The sequence below is a fragment of the Macrobrachium rosenbergii genome, chromosome 14 (genome assembly GCF_040412425.1).
Source record: "Macrobrachium rosenbergii isolate ZJJX-2024 chromosome 14, ASM4041242v1, whole genome shotgun sequence".
Classification (NCBI taxonomy): domain Eukaryota; kingdom Metazoa; phylum Arthropoda; class Malacostraca; order Decapoda; family Palaemonidae; genus Macrobrachium; species Macrobrachium rosenbergii.
This window is the reverse complement of record NC_089754.1, coordinates 13208412-13223672: the sequence shown is the minus strand read 5'-3', so window position 1 is coordinate 13223672 and position 15261 is coordinate 13208412. Positions and strand designations below refer to the sequence as shown.

General features: G+C 33.6%; 1 protein-coding gene across 1 annotated transcript in view; it reads left to right on the top strand.

Moving 5' to 3' along the window:
- Positions 1-15261, top strand: part of Myo10A (Myosin 10A) — a 250021-nt gene that overhangs the window by 149529 nt on the left and 85231 nt on the right. The window contains 4 exon segments of the mRNA XM_067115921.1: positions 1725-1970; positions 11786-11923; positions 12126-12290; positions 12541-12722. Of these exon segments, the coding sequence (XP_066972022.1) occupies positions 1725-1970; positions 11786-11923; positions 12126-12290; positions 12541-12722 (731 nt within the window).

The window sequence follows — 15261 nt, the reverse complement described above, 5'->3', positions numbered from 1 at the left end:
TTCCCAGGCATTTAGGTTGCATACTCAAAAGTGGTCATGAACCATCAACAGCCATCCCATGTTGGGTGGATTAAGCTGCTTTGTAGGGGCATGATATAACTTGTAAAAATCTACTAGCTAAGATATAAGAAATGAGGTCTCTTAAGTTAAATGGCTCCAGTACCAAGAAGAAAGTGGTGGAAGTGCGGGCAAGAAGGAATGTAAACATTTGTTGTATAAAGATATGTAAGAATAAGTCTTAGAAGAGAAAACAGGAAATGTCATGTGAAGGAACTGGAACCACGACAGTTGGCAGTGAGACACAGAAACATGAATTCTAATAGAAAAGCAGCATGAAAGGATAAAAGGACTAATTGTACTGGTCCAATATTGTAAGATAGATGTGATATGAAAAAACAAGAATTTTTGGGGAAGTTTGATTTAAAAAAAAATTGGTGGAGGTTATTAATGTACTGATTTAAGTGCCATAATCAAAGGATATACAGTACTGTTAGGAACCAACAGAGTTGGTTGGAAGGATGTGAGATGAAAATACAGCTTTAGCAAGAGAAACCAGTTGGGAGAAACAGTACAGTACTAAGATTCTACCAGTGCCAAAGATTACTGTTGCTAAACACACTTTTTATTAATTTCAGGAAAAAATGTAGATTTATTTTATGATCAATGGTCAAGGTGACATTTAAGAAAAGAATTGCACTACTATATAAGGGGAAGTGCACCTAAAACAGCAAAGACTGGTGCATGCAGTGTTGAAAGTGAGGGGGAAAAAAAGAAGGATGAAGAAATGGATATAAATGAATTAAGACAAGAAAACTGAAAAAATGAAGTAAACAAGGATTATAGAAAAAAAGTAAAAAAATACATGAAAAATGGAAGATGCAAATTTCTGAGGTGGAGGGTAATTGAGATGTAGTTGCACAAATAAAAAAGTAATTCTTAATACTTAACAACGTATTTCTTTGGTTGGGAAAATAAACCATTGTATGTTTAGGACTAACCCTAACAGTGATACCAGTTATGATGATGAACAGCAACTTCAGATGGAAATATTTTTTTGAATGTAAATGAATTACCGCAAAGTCTTCAAGTTATGCAGTGTTAAGCTAAGAACAATGGAAGTTATACCATATGGTATACAATACTTTTTCCAAGATTTTTAGCACTTTATTCAAGGATTTTTAATTCCTTTATGTAGTTTACCAGTTAGGCAGAAAAATTGCCACCACTACTACCAGGAATTATAATATACAGGTATTGGGCTTTGAGCTTACAACTTACATTTCTCTTTGTATTCACTTTTAGCTACTTTATTGCCTTCCTTAGTTCCCTATTTGAAGTACAGTACGGTGTAGCAGAATGACTAATATTGAAAGTTTAGGCTTGTGAGAATGGTAAGATTTTTTTTATAGTATTGAAATTGATGATTTGTGAGAGTGATGAAGTTTTAAATCCTCTGAATATGCTTTTTATATACCTTTTTGGCATTAATATATTTTAAGTTTTAAACGTTATTTTGGTTGAAATATTAAAAATCTATTAGTGCTGTTGAATATTGATTCTTACAGTCTCCATTGTTATTGTTTATGATTATATTGCTTGTGACATATATTGTATGTTTAATATTGATATCACATACATATTTTAAGTATTGTACTGTATTATTATAGGAATGGAATATCCACTTGTGAAATAATGTCTGAAACAATGAAACCTTTCTCACTCAGGTATCGTTCCAAGAGCCTGAACATAGTGAGTTATGGAGTACAGAAAAAAATGAAGCTGGAGCTGATGGAGCCACTGCAGGTATGGGAGCATCAAGAGGAGGCTTCCATGGTCCAATGTCACCACCTCCCCCTCTAGCAATGTTAGATACAAGTGCTTCAGGACCTGTTTTTTCACAGGCTGCTGCTCTTTCCTCACCTGTTCCTGAACAGTTGAAAAAATTGTCTAGCTCTTCGGAAGATGCCAAGGTCAGTAGTAACTTTTTCAATATATCATAGGAACTTTTGCATTTGATAATCATTCCACATTTTGTTACTTATCCTGTTATTTGGCACACCACAAGACATTTTACACATTTCCTCTTTTGTTCTTTATGACTGAAATACTAACCTTCCTCAAAATGAAGTTAGTTTTCTTTATATTGTATGTGTTAAGGTAAGTACTGTTACTGCATCAGCATACCATCTTGTCACATATTTAAACTATTTTTCTCTTTTGATTCTTTTTAATGAATAGTACGTAGTACTCTTTCTTATGGCAGGGCTAAACATGAGACAACGGCAGTAATAGTTACTAGACTTGGAGCATATCAAAGTGCTTAATTTGTTTTGATAGTGGTCACATAAGAGTACCTTGCAAATCAGTTTCTAGTTGGTATAAATAAGTCTTATTAGGGCAAACCAAAATTGAGACTCATAGCTTTGAGCTAAAAAGAGTGAAGTTGTCTCTTTTGTCCTGCTCATTTACTGACTTCACTGTGTATTTCATTGAGACCAGTCAGTTCATGACGTAGCTAAATTATGACATACAGTCGACCCCTGCTATTCGCAGATTCATGATTTGCGGACCCACCTATTCGTGGATTTTTCTGTGGAACTTATCTATAAATTATTTGCGGGAAACTTGCCTGTTTGAGGATTTTTTGTAGAGCAATATTCTGTATTTTCATATTTTTGTGACTAAATACTGTACTGTACCTACATATACATTTCATGATAAAATAATGGTTTACAGTACTGCACTAATTTTCAAATAAATATTAAGTTTAACCCTTTAACGCCGACTGGACATATTTTATGTCGACAAAAGTTGTCTGTCAGGTGCCAAGTGGACGTAAAATACATTGACTACAAAAAGTTTTTTTAAATATTCGCAGAAAAATACTTATAGGCCTCGTTTGTGAAAAATTTTAAATCACGCACCTTGGGGGATGCTGGGAGTTCACAGATCATGCTGTTGTTTTGTTTACAAGCGTGACCCAAAGTGCAAATTTCTTTCTTCTTCCATAAGAAAGCATCAGCTAACTCTGCTGAAAATCTCAGAAATTCTTTAGTCACTTGTCGTAATTTTTGCACCGTTTTCTATTAGCTGTTACATAAAGTTTTATATGTTGCAATTTGTAGAATACAACAAAAATAACTCATGGTTGTAGCTTTTATCAGTTTTGACATATTTTCATATAAATCACAATAAGTGCCAAAATTTCAACCTTCGGCCAACTTTGACTCGACTAAAATGGTCGAAAAATGCAATTGTAAGCTAAAATTCTTACATTCTAGTAATATTCAATCATTTACCTTCATTTTGCAACAAACGAGAAGTCTCTAGCACAATATTTCGATTTATGGTGAATTTTTGAAAAAAACTTTTTCCTTACGCCCGGGTGCACTAACTCTGCTGAAAATCTCAGAAATTCTTTAGTCACTTCGTCATAAGTTTTGCACCAATTTCTATTAGCCATTACATAAAGTTTTATATGTGAAAATGTGCACAATTTCATGTAGAATACAACAAAAAATAACTCATGGTTGTAGCTTTTATCAGTTTTGAAATATTTTCATATAAATCATGGTAAGTGCCAAAATTTCAACCTTCAGTCAACTTTGACTTGACTGAAATGGTAGAAAAATGCAATTGTAAGCCAAAAATCTTACATTCTAGTAATATTCAATCATTTACCTTCATTTTGCAACAAACAAGAAGTCTCTAGCACAATATTTTGATTTATGGTGAATTTTTGAAAAAACTTTTTCCTTACGCCCGGTGCACTAACTCTGCTGAAAATCTCAGAATTTCTATAGTCACTTTGTTGTAATTTTACACCGTTTTCTATTAGCTGTTACCTAAAGTTTTATATATGAAAATGTGCACAATTTCATGTAGAATACAACAAAAAATAACTCATGGTTGTAGCTTTCATCAGTTTTGAAATATTTTCATATAAATCACGATAAGTGCCAAAATTGCAACCTTTGGTCAAATTTGACTCGACCGAAATGGTAGAAAATGCAATGGTAATCTAAAATTACATTCTAGTAATATTCAATCATTTACCTTCATTTTGCAACAAACTAAAAGTCTCTAGCACAATATTTCAATTTATGGTGAATTTTGAAAAAACTTTTTTAGTAACTGCTGAAAATCTCAAATTTCTTTAGTCACTTTGTCGTAATTTTTGCACCATTTTCTATTAGCCATTACATAAAGTTTTATACTTGCAATTTCATGTAGAATGCAACAAAAAATAATTCATGGTTGTACCTTTTATCAGTTTTGAAATATTTTCATATAATTCACGATAAATAGAAAAAAATTCGACCTTCAGTCAACTTTAACTCGACCGAAATGGTCGAAAACTGCAATTGTAAGCTAAAACTCTTACATTCTAGTAATATTCAATTATATTCCGTCATTTTGCAACAACTAGGAAGTCTAGTACAGTATTTCTATTTATGGTGAATTTTTGAAAAAACTTTTTACGTCTGTGCATTACGAATTCATGCATCATTTTGTGATAATATTTTCTCTGTGTTGCTTTGATAGTTTTACAATTTGTTATATACCAAAATCATCGCAATGTAGTGTACAATACAACAAAAAAAAAGTAACTCATTAGCTTTAACCGTTTTGCTCACAGCGCAATTTTTATACAATTATATATGAAATTTTTTTCATGCTGTCATATATTCCAATATTTATATATGATAATGATATTTTTTCATTTCTGATGGTTGCATACTAAACTTCAGGCAATGAGAAAAAAAAGGAGCCAAAAATGAACTGTTAATCTTAAAACTAAGCGTGCTGTGATTTTTAGAAAAACTTTCTTTCCGCTTCGGCGCTAACTCTCAAACCCCACCAGCATACGGCAAACACTTTTGTAAATAGAGGCTCGGCGTTTAAGGGTTAATAAGGTTAAATAATAAAATTAAATAATAAAAGCAATAATCTCTCTCTCTCTCTCTCTCTCTCTCTCTCTCTCTCTCTCTCTCTCTCTCTCTCTCTCTCTCTCTCTCTCTCTCTCACTGAGATGAGAGAATTTTTATGCATATGTAATATGTATGTTTATTTGTTTTGTATGATAAATGATTTACTGATTTTAAAATATTAATATTAATGTAAACACAGAAAAATATCAATTCATTAAATAAAATATGTAGTGAATTAGTAAGATTTTAGTTCTATAAATTTTTCCCTAATTTTTTCCAGTCTTGTCCGAAAGCTTTGGAGTGAGAGGGGAGGGTGTAACCTATCAGATATGTCAAATATCTTGATATATTGACCGAGAAGGGTAGAAAGTGTTGCCCACTCTTGGTCAAATATATGTTGTCCACTCAGTGCTCTCTCTCTCTCTCTCTCTCTCTCTCTCTCTCTCTCTCTCTCTCTCTCTCTCTCTCTGCCAAAGGTGAGAGATGTATAGATAGATAGATAGAAAGGGAGAGTGGTTGATAGAAAGATATACACAATATACGTATACTGTATTATTGACATTTTTAGTTGTTTAACTGATGTAAGCAACTCTCGCTCTCTCTCTCTCTCTCTCTCTCTATTATTCGCTGGAAGGGTTAGAAGTACATACGTAGATATTTTTACGGGAAAAATGTTTAAGATGACTTTGAAATGATATTAATAATATCATTTCAAAGATTAACGCTTACAGTAATAGGATAATAGTTTAAGGTATATTTTATGTAGGATGATATTTTAAGTATACATTTGGCATTTGAACTTTCAAGACAGACATTTATAAGCATTTTTAGAGGGGATTTTAAGTATTTGCAGATTTTAGGTATTTGTGGGTGGTTGTGGTCTGTATTTCCTGCGAATATGGGGGGTCGACTGTATACTCTTGTGATGCAGGGGTTTTCAAAATTCAAAGTATAAAATATAGTGTAGTAAGTGTAGAAAGTTACTATCTGACACTGAAAGTTTCACCAGCCATCTCAGTATCAGAAAATGGTAACATTGATTTTCAAACTTGATAAACTGTACAGAAATCCAAAGCTCGAATTATTATTATTATTCTTCTTAAGATGAACCCTATTCATATGGAACAAGCCCATAGGGACCAATGGCTTGAAATTCAAGCTTCCAGAGAATATGGTGTTCATTTGGAAGAAGTAACAGAAGGTAATGGGAAATACAGAAAGAGATCAGTTATTAGAAAAACAGATAAATTAACAAATTATTAAATAAATAAAAATGCAAGTAAATTATTGAATGTATTAGGGTACTAATGCATTGCATCTTCGCTTGACTTCTGAAGTCCCAAATGCATGACATCCTCTAGGAGGCTGTTCCACAGTTCAATGGTGTGAGGAATAAAGGACCTTTGGAACTGAGAAGTTTGACAGCAAGGCACATTTACTGCATATTGGTGCTGCTGTTTGGCAAAACTGGTTGATCTTGGGATAAAAAGGGGATCAGGGATCAATTGTGAATGTGAAAGATCTCTGTTAAAATACAACTTATGAAAAAGTGACAAACAAGAGACCATCCATCAATGGTCCAAGTCATAACTGCTAATATTAGCTGGAACATCTGTGAATAAATAGAGGGTCTAATGTATTATTAGAAATATGCTTAGGTTCCTCAATTAGCTGGAAAAAATCGGAGGATACACAACTTAATGGCAGACCTGCCACGTTGATCTGTGGAATTTGAGTTAACTATTTGCTGTGCTTTGCATTCCTTGAATGGAGGAATGATCATGAAATTTCTGTGAATTATATGTGAGGGGGTTGTTTATTCTACCTATGAATAGGTGAAGACATCAGAAAAATTTGCAGGCACTTTACCACAGAAAGAAAGTCAGACATGTGATCTAGGAAGTAGCTTAATGTAGTTTTGTGAGATCATTTAACACTGAACAATGTATACAGTATTCATAAAATAATCTAATTACTTGAGATTTTTTGTGTCCCAGAACTCATCCGAGAGAAATCACATTTTGTCTGCTTATGAGCATTGCAATATATTTATTGTACTGTTTGCTGTAAATTTATTTTTCATGATGAAAGGCTAGCTTAAGTATAATTTTAATGTTGAATACCATACTTGAAATTTATTTTAGCATATTCAGAAATGGAAAATAACAAAAAGTCCAAATGACAAGTTGAATTTAGCCCAAAAAGTCTCTACAAATCCCCTTTGCAGTCACAATATTCTCGAGGGTTGACATTTGCATGATTACAAATGATATCATTAGAATCTCAAGGACCTGTTATATTTGGCATTATATACTGGGTTACTTCAGTGAAACTAAGATCTGCTAAAGGAAAGGTAGACAAACAAAAAAGACAGTACTTTTGGTATGAGGGTGGTCAGTCATGGAGGTTAAGCATTTGCACTCATATTAGCCTTCTGATTGCCAAGTGAGCCTGGCTAAAATGTGCTATAGTGTTCAGGAACTACAAAACAAGTAACAGGAATACCTTCCCCAAGAGAACTCATTTTTTTGTCAGCCAAGGGAAACGTTGCATTTTTGTTAGTCAGTAGCATGACTTTAAATAAACATGACCTTAATCTAGTGTATTTGATAATATAGCCAGATGTGTTGTAATATGCAAACCTACTGTTCCTTAATGATGTCAGTTCCATGAAGTTTACTAAAACATGGAATACTGTACTTTGAATATGCTTTTTTGGCAAAATAAATTATGAATTTTAGGAAGAAAAAAAGGGCCGAAAATCTCAGAAAAAATGTATCATCCAGAACTAATTTGTACTTTCAATTTATTCTTTTGAAGATAATCCAGGTAGAGGTTATTTTCTGCTGATGTAAGATTCAGGACTGCTGTAGTTTCTAAGAGTGCCCATTAACTTCTTATCACCTTTTCATAAATAAACTTTTGTCATGTGCTAAGTGCAGGAATAAAGTGCTTGATATATGTCAATTTTTTTACAGCGCTGTATATTAGAATTTTTTTCCTACAATGTAACTCTCAAATGGTACATGATCATTTTAGAAATTAATTATTTTGCTTGGTGTTTTCTCCAATATACTCTTGGTCTTCTGCCTTTAATGGCAATCCATACCATAGTGTAATGCATGTGGTAAAATTTTGTAGGACTTGGTGCCTAGTGGTTAATCTTAGTGTAGCAGAAGCTTAAATTTCAGATGCTATTCAAAAGACATTAATTTTGTTGAGTCTTCAGAATGATCTAACCAAAATCAGAGTGATTTGTTTACTTGTAGTCAGAAACATGAATGGAAAATTTATATTTCCAATTCAGTGGTTACATGTTGTTGAAATGACAGCTTCATCACCAAAACAGTGGATTTTGTTCATGTACTTGAAAACCTTCTGGGAGGAAAAGACAGGCAATTCTTTCATTTTTTTAATCAGAGCATATTTCCTCCAGTGCTGATACCATGTCTGTTTTTATCTGAATGAATATTATAAAATATAGATATACTATGCAGTATTCTCACATTACTACTTGTCATTCTTATTTACCAGTTAAACTAGGCCCTCATCCTTGCCTTTGTCTTATTTTCTTGGCTTTCCCTCTGGTCAGCATCCTGTCACTTTCATTCCTGACACTTTTTCAACTGACTGATTGTCTCCTTTTCTTATTATGTTCCCAAATTATCTTATGCAATCTCTGACATCTCAGTTTGTTTTTTAATGTTTGAAGACCACATCTGATAATTCCTCATTTATAGCACCTTTTGAGAATCTGCTCCCTCTGTGTAAGTGTTCTTGCCCCTGCTGCATACAGAAGCACAAGTCTTAAACATGTTTTTGCTCTGCGCTGTTAACTACAGTCGTGGCAAACCTTTTACCAGTAGTCTTGCAACCGCTTCTCATTTTATTCTGGGCACGACGACCATCATGTCAGTTTCAGCCCTATGTTCTGATATAGCATCAAGATTGCAGAAATGTTCTACCTTTTCCAAGGTATGATCTTCCTCAATAACATAATGTTCATCCTCCATCCCTTGATAATTACTACTTCTTACTAAAAAAAAATGCCTTTTCTATTTCAACTTTGTACTCATACATATTGCTCGTGATAGCATTTATTATATTGTGTTTAAATAATTTTTGATTCACCATTACAAAATGCTCTCAGTATTCACATAGCCACTCTGCAAACTGCATCTTCTTTCCTGTATTTTGGTTGTTGTTAGGGTGATTTTCAGTCCTCCCTTTTCTGTTTCTTTTTTTATCATTTAAACATTACTACTATGTTATTAATACTATGTTATTTTCATGTAGTCTCTCCCAGGAGCCTGTGTTCCTGAAATTATCTGTAGCATCCTCATTTGTGTGGTAAAAAGTAAAGAATTCAGTGCTGGTTTTTAATGGATACCAACTTTATCTAAAATTCTTCTGACATACCTGCAACTATCTTCAGTATAGATGTACAGTATTATGCTATACCATGTATTATCAGTATTTGTTCAATGAGTGTTCCTGGTATTTCTGATGATATGTATCATCAGAAATACTTTAGAGTCCTGGATCTGCTTCTGTCTGCATGGTTGGCTGTTGTCTAGCAGTTGTTTTAGTTCTGGGGTGTAATTGCTGAAGGTGATGTTGTATAGTCCAGATAAAGAGCTCAGAAATTGAACTATTTTCCTCCCAGAAGTCTACAATTCATTAATTTTAAAAATTGTGTTTTCTTTTGATACAGTGTCTGACTATTTTACAATCTAGTATTCAGAGAAAAATTGCACCAGCTTTGAGGACCACTTTTATATTCATTTTTCTTTATTTCTAATTTTGAAGATATTGATCCATGTGTATTGTGTAAGTTAATTTTATATCATCAAAAAATTATGATATTAAATTTGATATATGCAGCTTAACTATATCAGAATAACCCATCAGGATTACTATGAGAAAGATAAGTGCTAGCATAATTTCTTTGATCCTCAGAGTAAAGATCATGTATGGAATAATTTGTGAACACATTTTAAAATGTGAGAAACCATACTAAAACATGTAATTGGGGGATAAAATAATTTTGAGCTATACAGTAGTAATTCATTGCTTTACATATGCAGTAATTTGAACCAAAGGTTGGAACAGGCAGGTTACTGAGGTTGATTTTAATAGTTTAACTGCTTTGGGAAGATAAGCATTTTCGTGCAGTGCTAGCATTTTAAGAAAATTATCTGTGTAACAAAATTTTCATTGACTGGAATCAAGCTGACCTAATTGTACAGATGCTTATCAGTTGAATTTTATTAATATTAACTGTATTATTCATGATGTAGATGAAAAAAGCAAGAAATCTGTAGTGTGGAAGTTTGAACTTTTTCTTTCAATAGCTACGTGAGATTAAATGTAAAGCAGGCATAACTTGTTTGGTAGCTTTAGGGAAAATGAAGAGAGAGTAGATATGGAAAATGTAAATGTGTAAATGGAATTTTGAACTTAAATGGAGGCAGGTTATTTTGTAAATAATCAAGGGATAAAAGCCTATAATTTTAAAATTTTCAAACCATGTGCTTTAAAAGATTAATTCATTCACTCAGTAGCATCTCTTCTTAGAGTAATTTCTTGTTTTGACATTTTTTGTTCCTGCTAGGACATATTCAAATACAGTTTAAATTGTTAACAATATTACTTTTCTATTAGATTCTTTTTTTCTCTGCTATTTGGCACTCTCACTTTTTTCTGTAGGCATCACTTCAGTCAGTATTATTTTCTTTTGAATAAAAAAGATGTTCATTCATCTTCCAAATATAACACCATTGCAAAAAATTCCCAGATTAGTTAACTAACCTTGAACCTTTTGGATTTAGAACTTTTTTTATCTTGTAATTTCTTTCTGTGTAATTAGTATCATATGGAAAGTGGTAGTTGGAGTATGGTAAGGATGAAGAAGTTGGACAGGTAGGTAAGAAGAGCCCAAAGGAAATGGATGTAGATTTTCCTGCTTTGAGAGACATCTATATTTCCTCAGTCAGGGTCAGCTCCCATTCTCTTTGCATGTTCATTTTCTTAATTCTCCCTTGTTCATTCCATTATGGTGTCTTTCACATGAAAGTGGTTTCCTTGAATAGCATGCTTTATAGCTACTAGAACTTGGGGTTTTTGTAATGAACATTGTAATAGGTATTAATCACAGAAGCTTGGTACATAAGTACCAAGAAATATTATCCTTAAACTCCTCCTTTTTATAGCAGAGAATTGCAAAACAACACGTTTGGTGTTGTGCAAGAAATAACTAAAATTTTTAAATAATATTGTTTTAATATTAGTAACTTATATTGTTTAGTATTCATTTTACTGTTCAATTCGGATTGACATTTTGGAAGTATAGTATAGAAATAAGAAATTTTCTTCCTGGGTACCATCATAAAGAAAGTAGTTATAAGAGTAGCAAGTAATTTGATTTTTAAAATGCCTTGTTTTAGTCCTCAAACAGAGGTTGAGATTATGGCATATGTAAAGCAAAATATACAATTATGCTCATATCAACACTACAATAGAGGTCATTTTAAGCTGTAGAACTTATTTGCAGATTGGTGGCTGTGCCTGTATATAAATCAGTTATTTGTAAAAGCTGTTATATCTTTACCATTGCTGATGGTGAAATGAGGTACCATATAGTTAAGGCTGCTTTGATTGAATTGCACTTACTTAATAACAAAGACACACCCACTTAGTAAGTGTTAGTGAACATTTTTATTGACAGAACTGACTTCTGTTAATTTACACTTCTGTAGACATGGATTAGTGTTTAAGGTTTAAATAGGGTTGTTTGCACCTAAACACTTTTATTTTCTAATGCACTTTGCATGCATGGCCTTTACTCAATTCAGCAGATGATACATGAATACCATCATGGACTTGGCACACATGGATCGCCTCCACCACATGTATATGGGCAAATGGAATCTCCATGGGGAGGCTACGTTCCACCCCCTCCACCTATGCCCACTCATCTTCAAGGGGGAGAGGTATGCTGTATCTTACTGTAATTAGTATACTTAAGTATGGGAGATAGATATTTCGGGTAAATAGAATATTGTAGTTTTATGTAGGAAATTAGAGCACTCTTGGAGTTATGAATAAGGTGGACTGAGCTATTTAAAAACTGATATTGCTGTTAATTGTGAACTCTTCATTTCTTTTAATACTCTTTCTGTGCAAATTTTGTAGGATATGCAAGGTGGTTTCATGGATCCTTACCAGCGAGCTAAGACTGTTCGTATTGGGAAGTGGAGATGGCCCCCACCAAAGGGTGAAGAAGATCCCAATGACTCCTTCCTCCAGTTCAAAATTCGTAAACAGAGCAGGAAGACATCAAAGCAAAATGATGGAAAGGTAAAAGATGCGCATTGAAGTTTCTCAGTCTTTCTGTGATAACAGTTATTGTACTAAAATTTTTTTGGGATTTTTGCATATTATGGTCTCAAGTACACAGTTTCATATTCTGTGCTTCAGCAGAATTAAATGATTGGCTATTATTTAGTATATATCACTTCTAAAGGAGATGGCAGCCATAGTTTTTATAGTTCACTCTGAATTTGCAACCACAACTCATGCCCTTTTTTTATGTCAATTTATGTAACAGGATTCTCAGCGCCCTAGTAAAGATGAGAGTTTTGGAGTGGAGTGGGAGGAATTTGATATGGGAGGTACAAGTAGTGCTGAACCATCACCAAGAAAAGAATCTCAGTCTCATTCTCCAGTCAAACAGCGGGAATCGGGGAATAATTATGGCCAACAAGCATCTCAACAGTCATCTCCACCTAAGTGAGTTTTAGTGAAAAGTTCAAGTGATATAGTTTGTTGTCTTCTCATGAAAAGTGAACCTAATACTCTGTGAAAAACTTCATGCCTGACTGAGACAGAACCCCATTTCCTATGTTATCACATCTCAGCATTTATGGATACATTTGCAGAGGAATCATTTGACTTAAGTTTTTTAATCCACTTCATTATTATTTTTATATCTTAACATCAAGATCTATAATTACTTCTGAAGTCCTCAAGTGAATCATGTAGTGTCAGACAGACTTTCTGTATGTGTACTGAAAGGCTTGTAAGTTCTTTTCCTTTAGAGACTGGATACCTCAAAGTCCAGTATTAATATCTTGAAAGTTAGACAGAATAGATATCAGTGCAAATTCCATTTAATAAATAAGATCTAACCTTGTTTCTCTGTGAATACACAAAACCCCTTGTTGCCTATCAAAAAGACATTCAGTGTGTGTTGGGAATTCAAACATATCACATAGCTGTTAGGGTCATAAGCTAAAGCTACTAATGCAAAACCGACAGACAGTAGGTCTTTCTTTACCTTGATGCCAACATGCAGACTTGAATATCTGGGGCTTCTAGACAATACTTCAGATCATATGCACTTTTTCCCTTTCAGACTTCATGCGTGATGTCATAATAAAAGAAAAGCTCCTTTGCCTAGGCAGAGATCATTAATTAGTGCAGAACCTCATTGCCAATGCTGCTTTTTTTTCTTTCCCCCAACCTTTGTTGTCCAATCTGAAAAGTAATAGGTTCTTGGTTTGAGGAATTTGTCAAGAGTTTATTTTATCCACAATGAGAGTTTGACTCTTCTACAGTAAGAGGGCTCAGAGTCCTGCTCTGGCCACATTGACAGTTCAAGCACAATTTATCTCATTTTTCAGTTAAGTGTTTTACATACTGAAGGTGCCAATCACTCCTTCTTCCAACCAATCCTCTCTACCTATCTCAGAGATAATATTCACAAGGTCTTTGATACTTTATTTGTAAATTGACCATTAATGGCTATGGGAGGAGCAGTCAGGTGACTTAGTAGCTGTAAATATGTTACTCATTTTATTACTTATTTCTCATTACAAGCCATCTCTTAAGCAAACAATATGTCCTTCCCAGTTACGCATATATTTTACTTACCCTACTAGAGCAGAAAGGCTTATATATATATTGTTACTCTACTCTAGCTCCTTAGATAGACAAAACCAAAGTTAATTAGGTTTTCCTACATGCCAGATTTGGTGGTGGGTTGATAGTAGGCCTGTAGAGCAGTGCCAGTTTTGCAAAATGGTATCTTAATTTTTGAACCCTTTCTTTCATCAGTTCTTGCTTGGAACAAACAACCAAAGCCACAGGGCAATAGTCTTTCATTATGAATTTTATGTCATACAAAATAATATGTCAAAATACTGAAAGATACGTTCACACCCAGGTTGATTTTCCACTCTGCCATGAGAACCAGCTTTCCTACCAAGTAGATATTTGACTTTGGTAAAGCAATTTCTCTTACTTACACAATTATATAAAATTTCTCTAAAATTAATTACTGTATATGTTTTTGGACACAAACCATTACCTTACAGTAGGATCTCTCCATTTTCACTCCTATTGACTGCAAGGTGCTGGCCACCAGTTTGACAGGATAATGTAATTTTTGGGAATGAAATTATTTTTGATACAAATCCAACAGTTTAGTCCTGCAGCCACCGGCTCCTTGAACATAAGAAGAAGAATCCTTACTTGCTTAGGTATCTATGTGGTTATAATAGTAGTAGATACATCATTCCCATGTTGATACTGTACAACAAAGATTGGAGGGTTTGGAGGGGGACCACTTTTTGATGTGTTAACTGATGGACATGTATATAAAATGTTTGTTTAATTTTCATATATTTAACCCAACCCCATCAGTTTGCATATAACTAAAGTAGCTATTTGGTAGGAATGTCTTGTAAGAAAGAAAATCTAACTACAGCTTTAAGCTAGGCAATCTTCTGAGTGAATGAAGTAAGGAAATCAGACCTTAGTACTAATGAGGGACTGGAACCTTCTAGTAAGACCACAAAAAATATCTGGTAAAAATTAAACAAACCATAAAGACCCCATCAGCTCTGTAAGGATCTTTTTACTAAAAGTTCTATGATCTTGAGGTATTCAAGATATGGTTCAGATGAAGAGGGCAAGACTAAGCATCAGTTCCCCCAATATCAGCCTCCCACAACCAGAGAGTTGGAGAATTTTATATTTTTGATAATCAGTGAGTTGAAGTCATTCAAGTTCAGTGGTCAGAAGAGAGTGCAGAACTAAACTACATGAAGTTTTGTATGCCAGAAGATGAAGGCATTTCTCTTAGCAGTGCATGGAAAAATTATCACTTTGCAGTTTTAAGAAAATAAGTACATAAGTAGCTGTGTGCATCATCTGCTGATAACAGCATAATAGCATAAAAATCACTTTAACATACACTTGAATAGGGAGGGAGAAGTAGATGCTGAAAACAGAATTTAGAAATTTGGACATAAGCAATATTTTTATG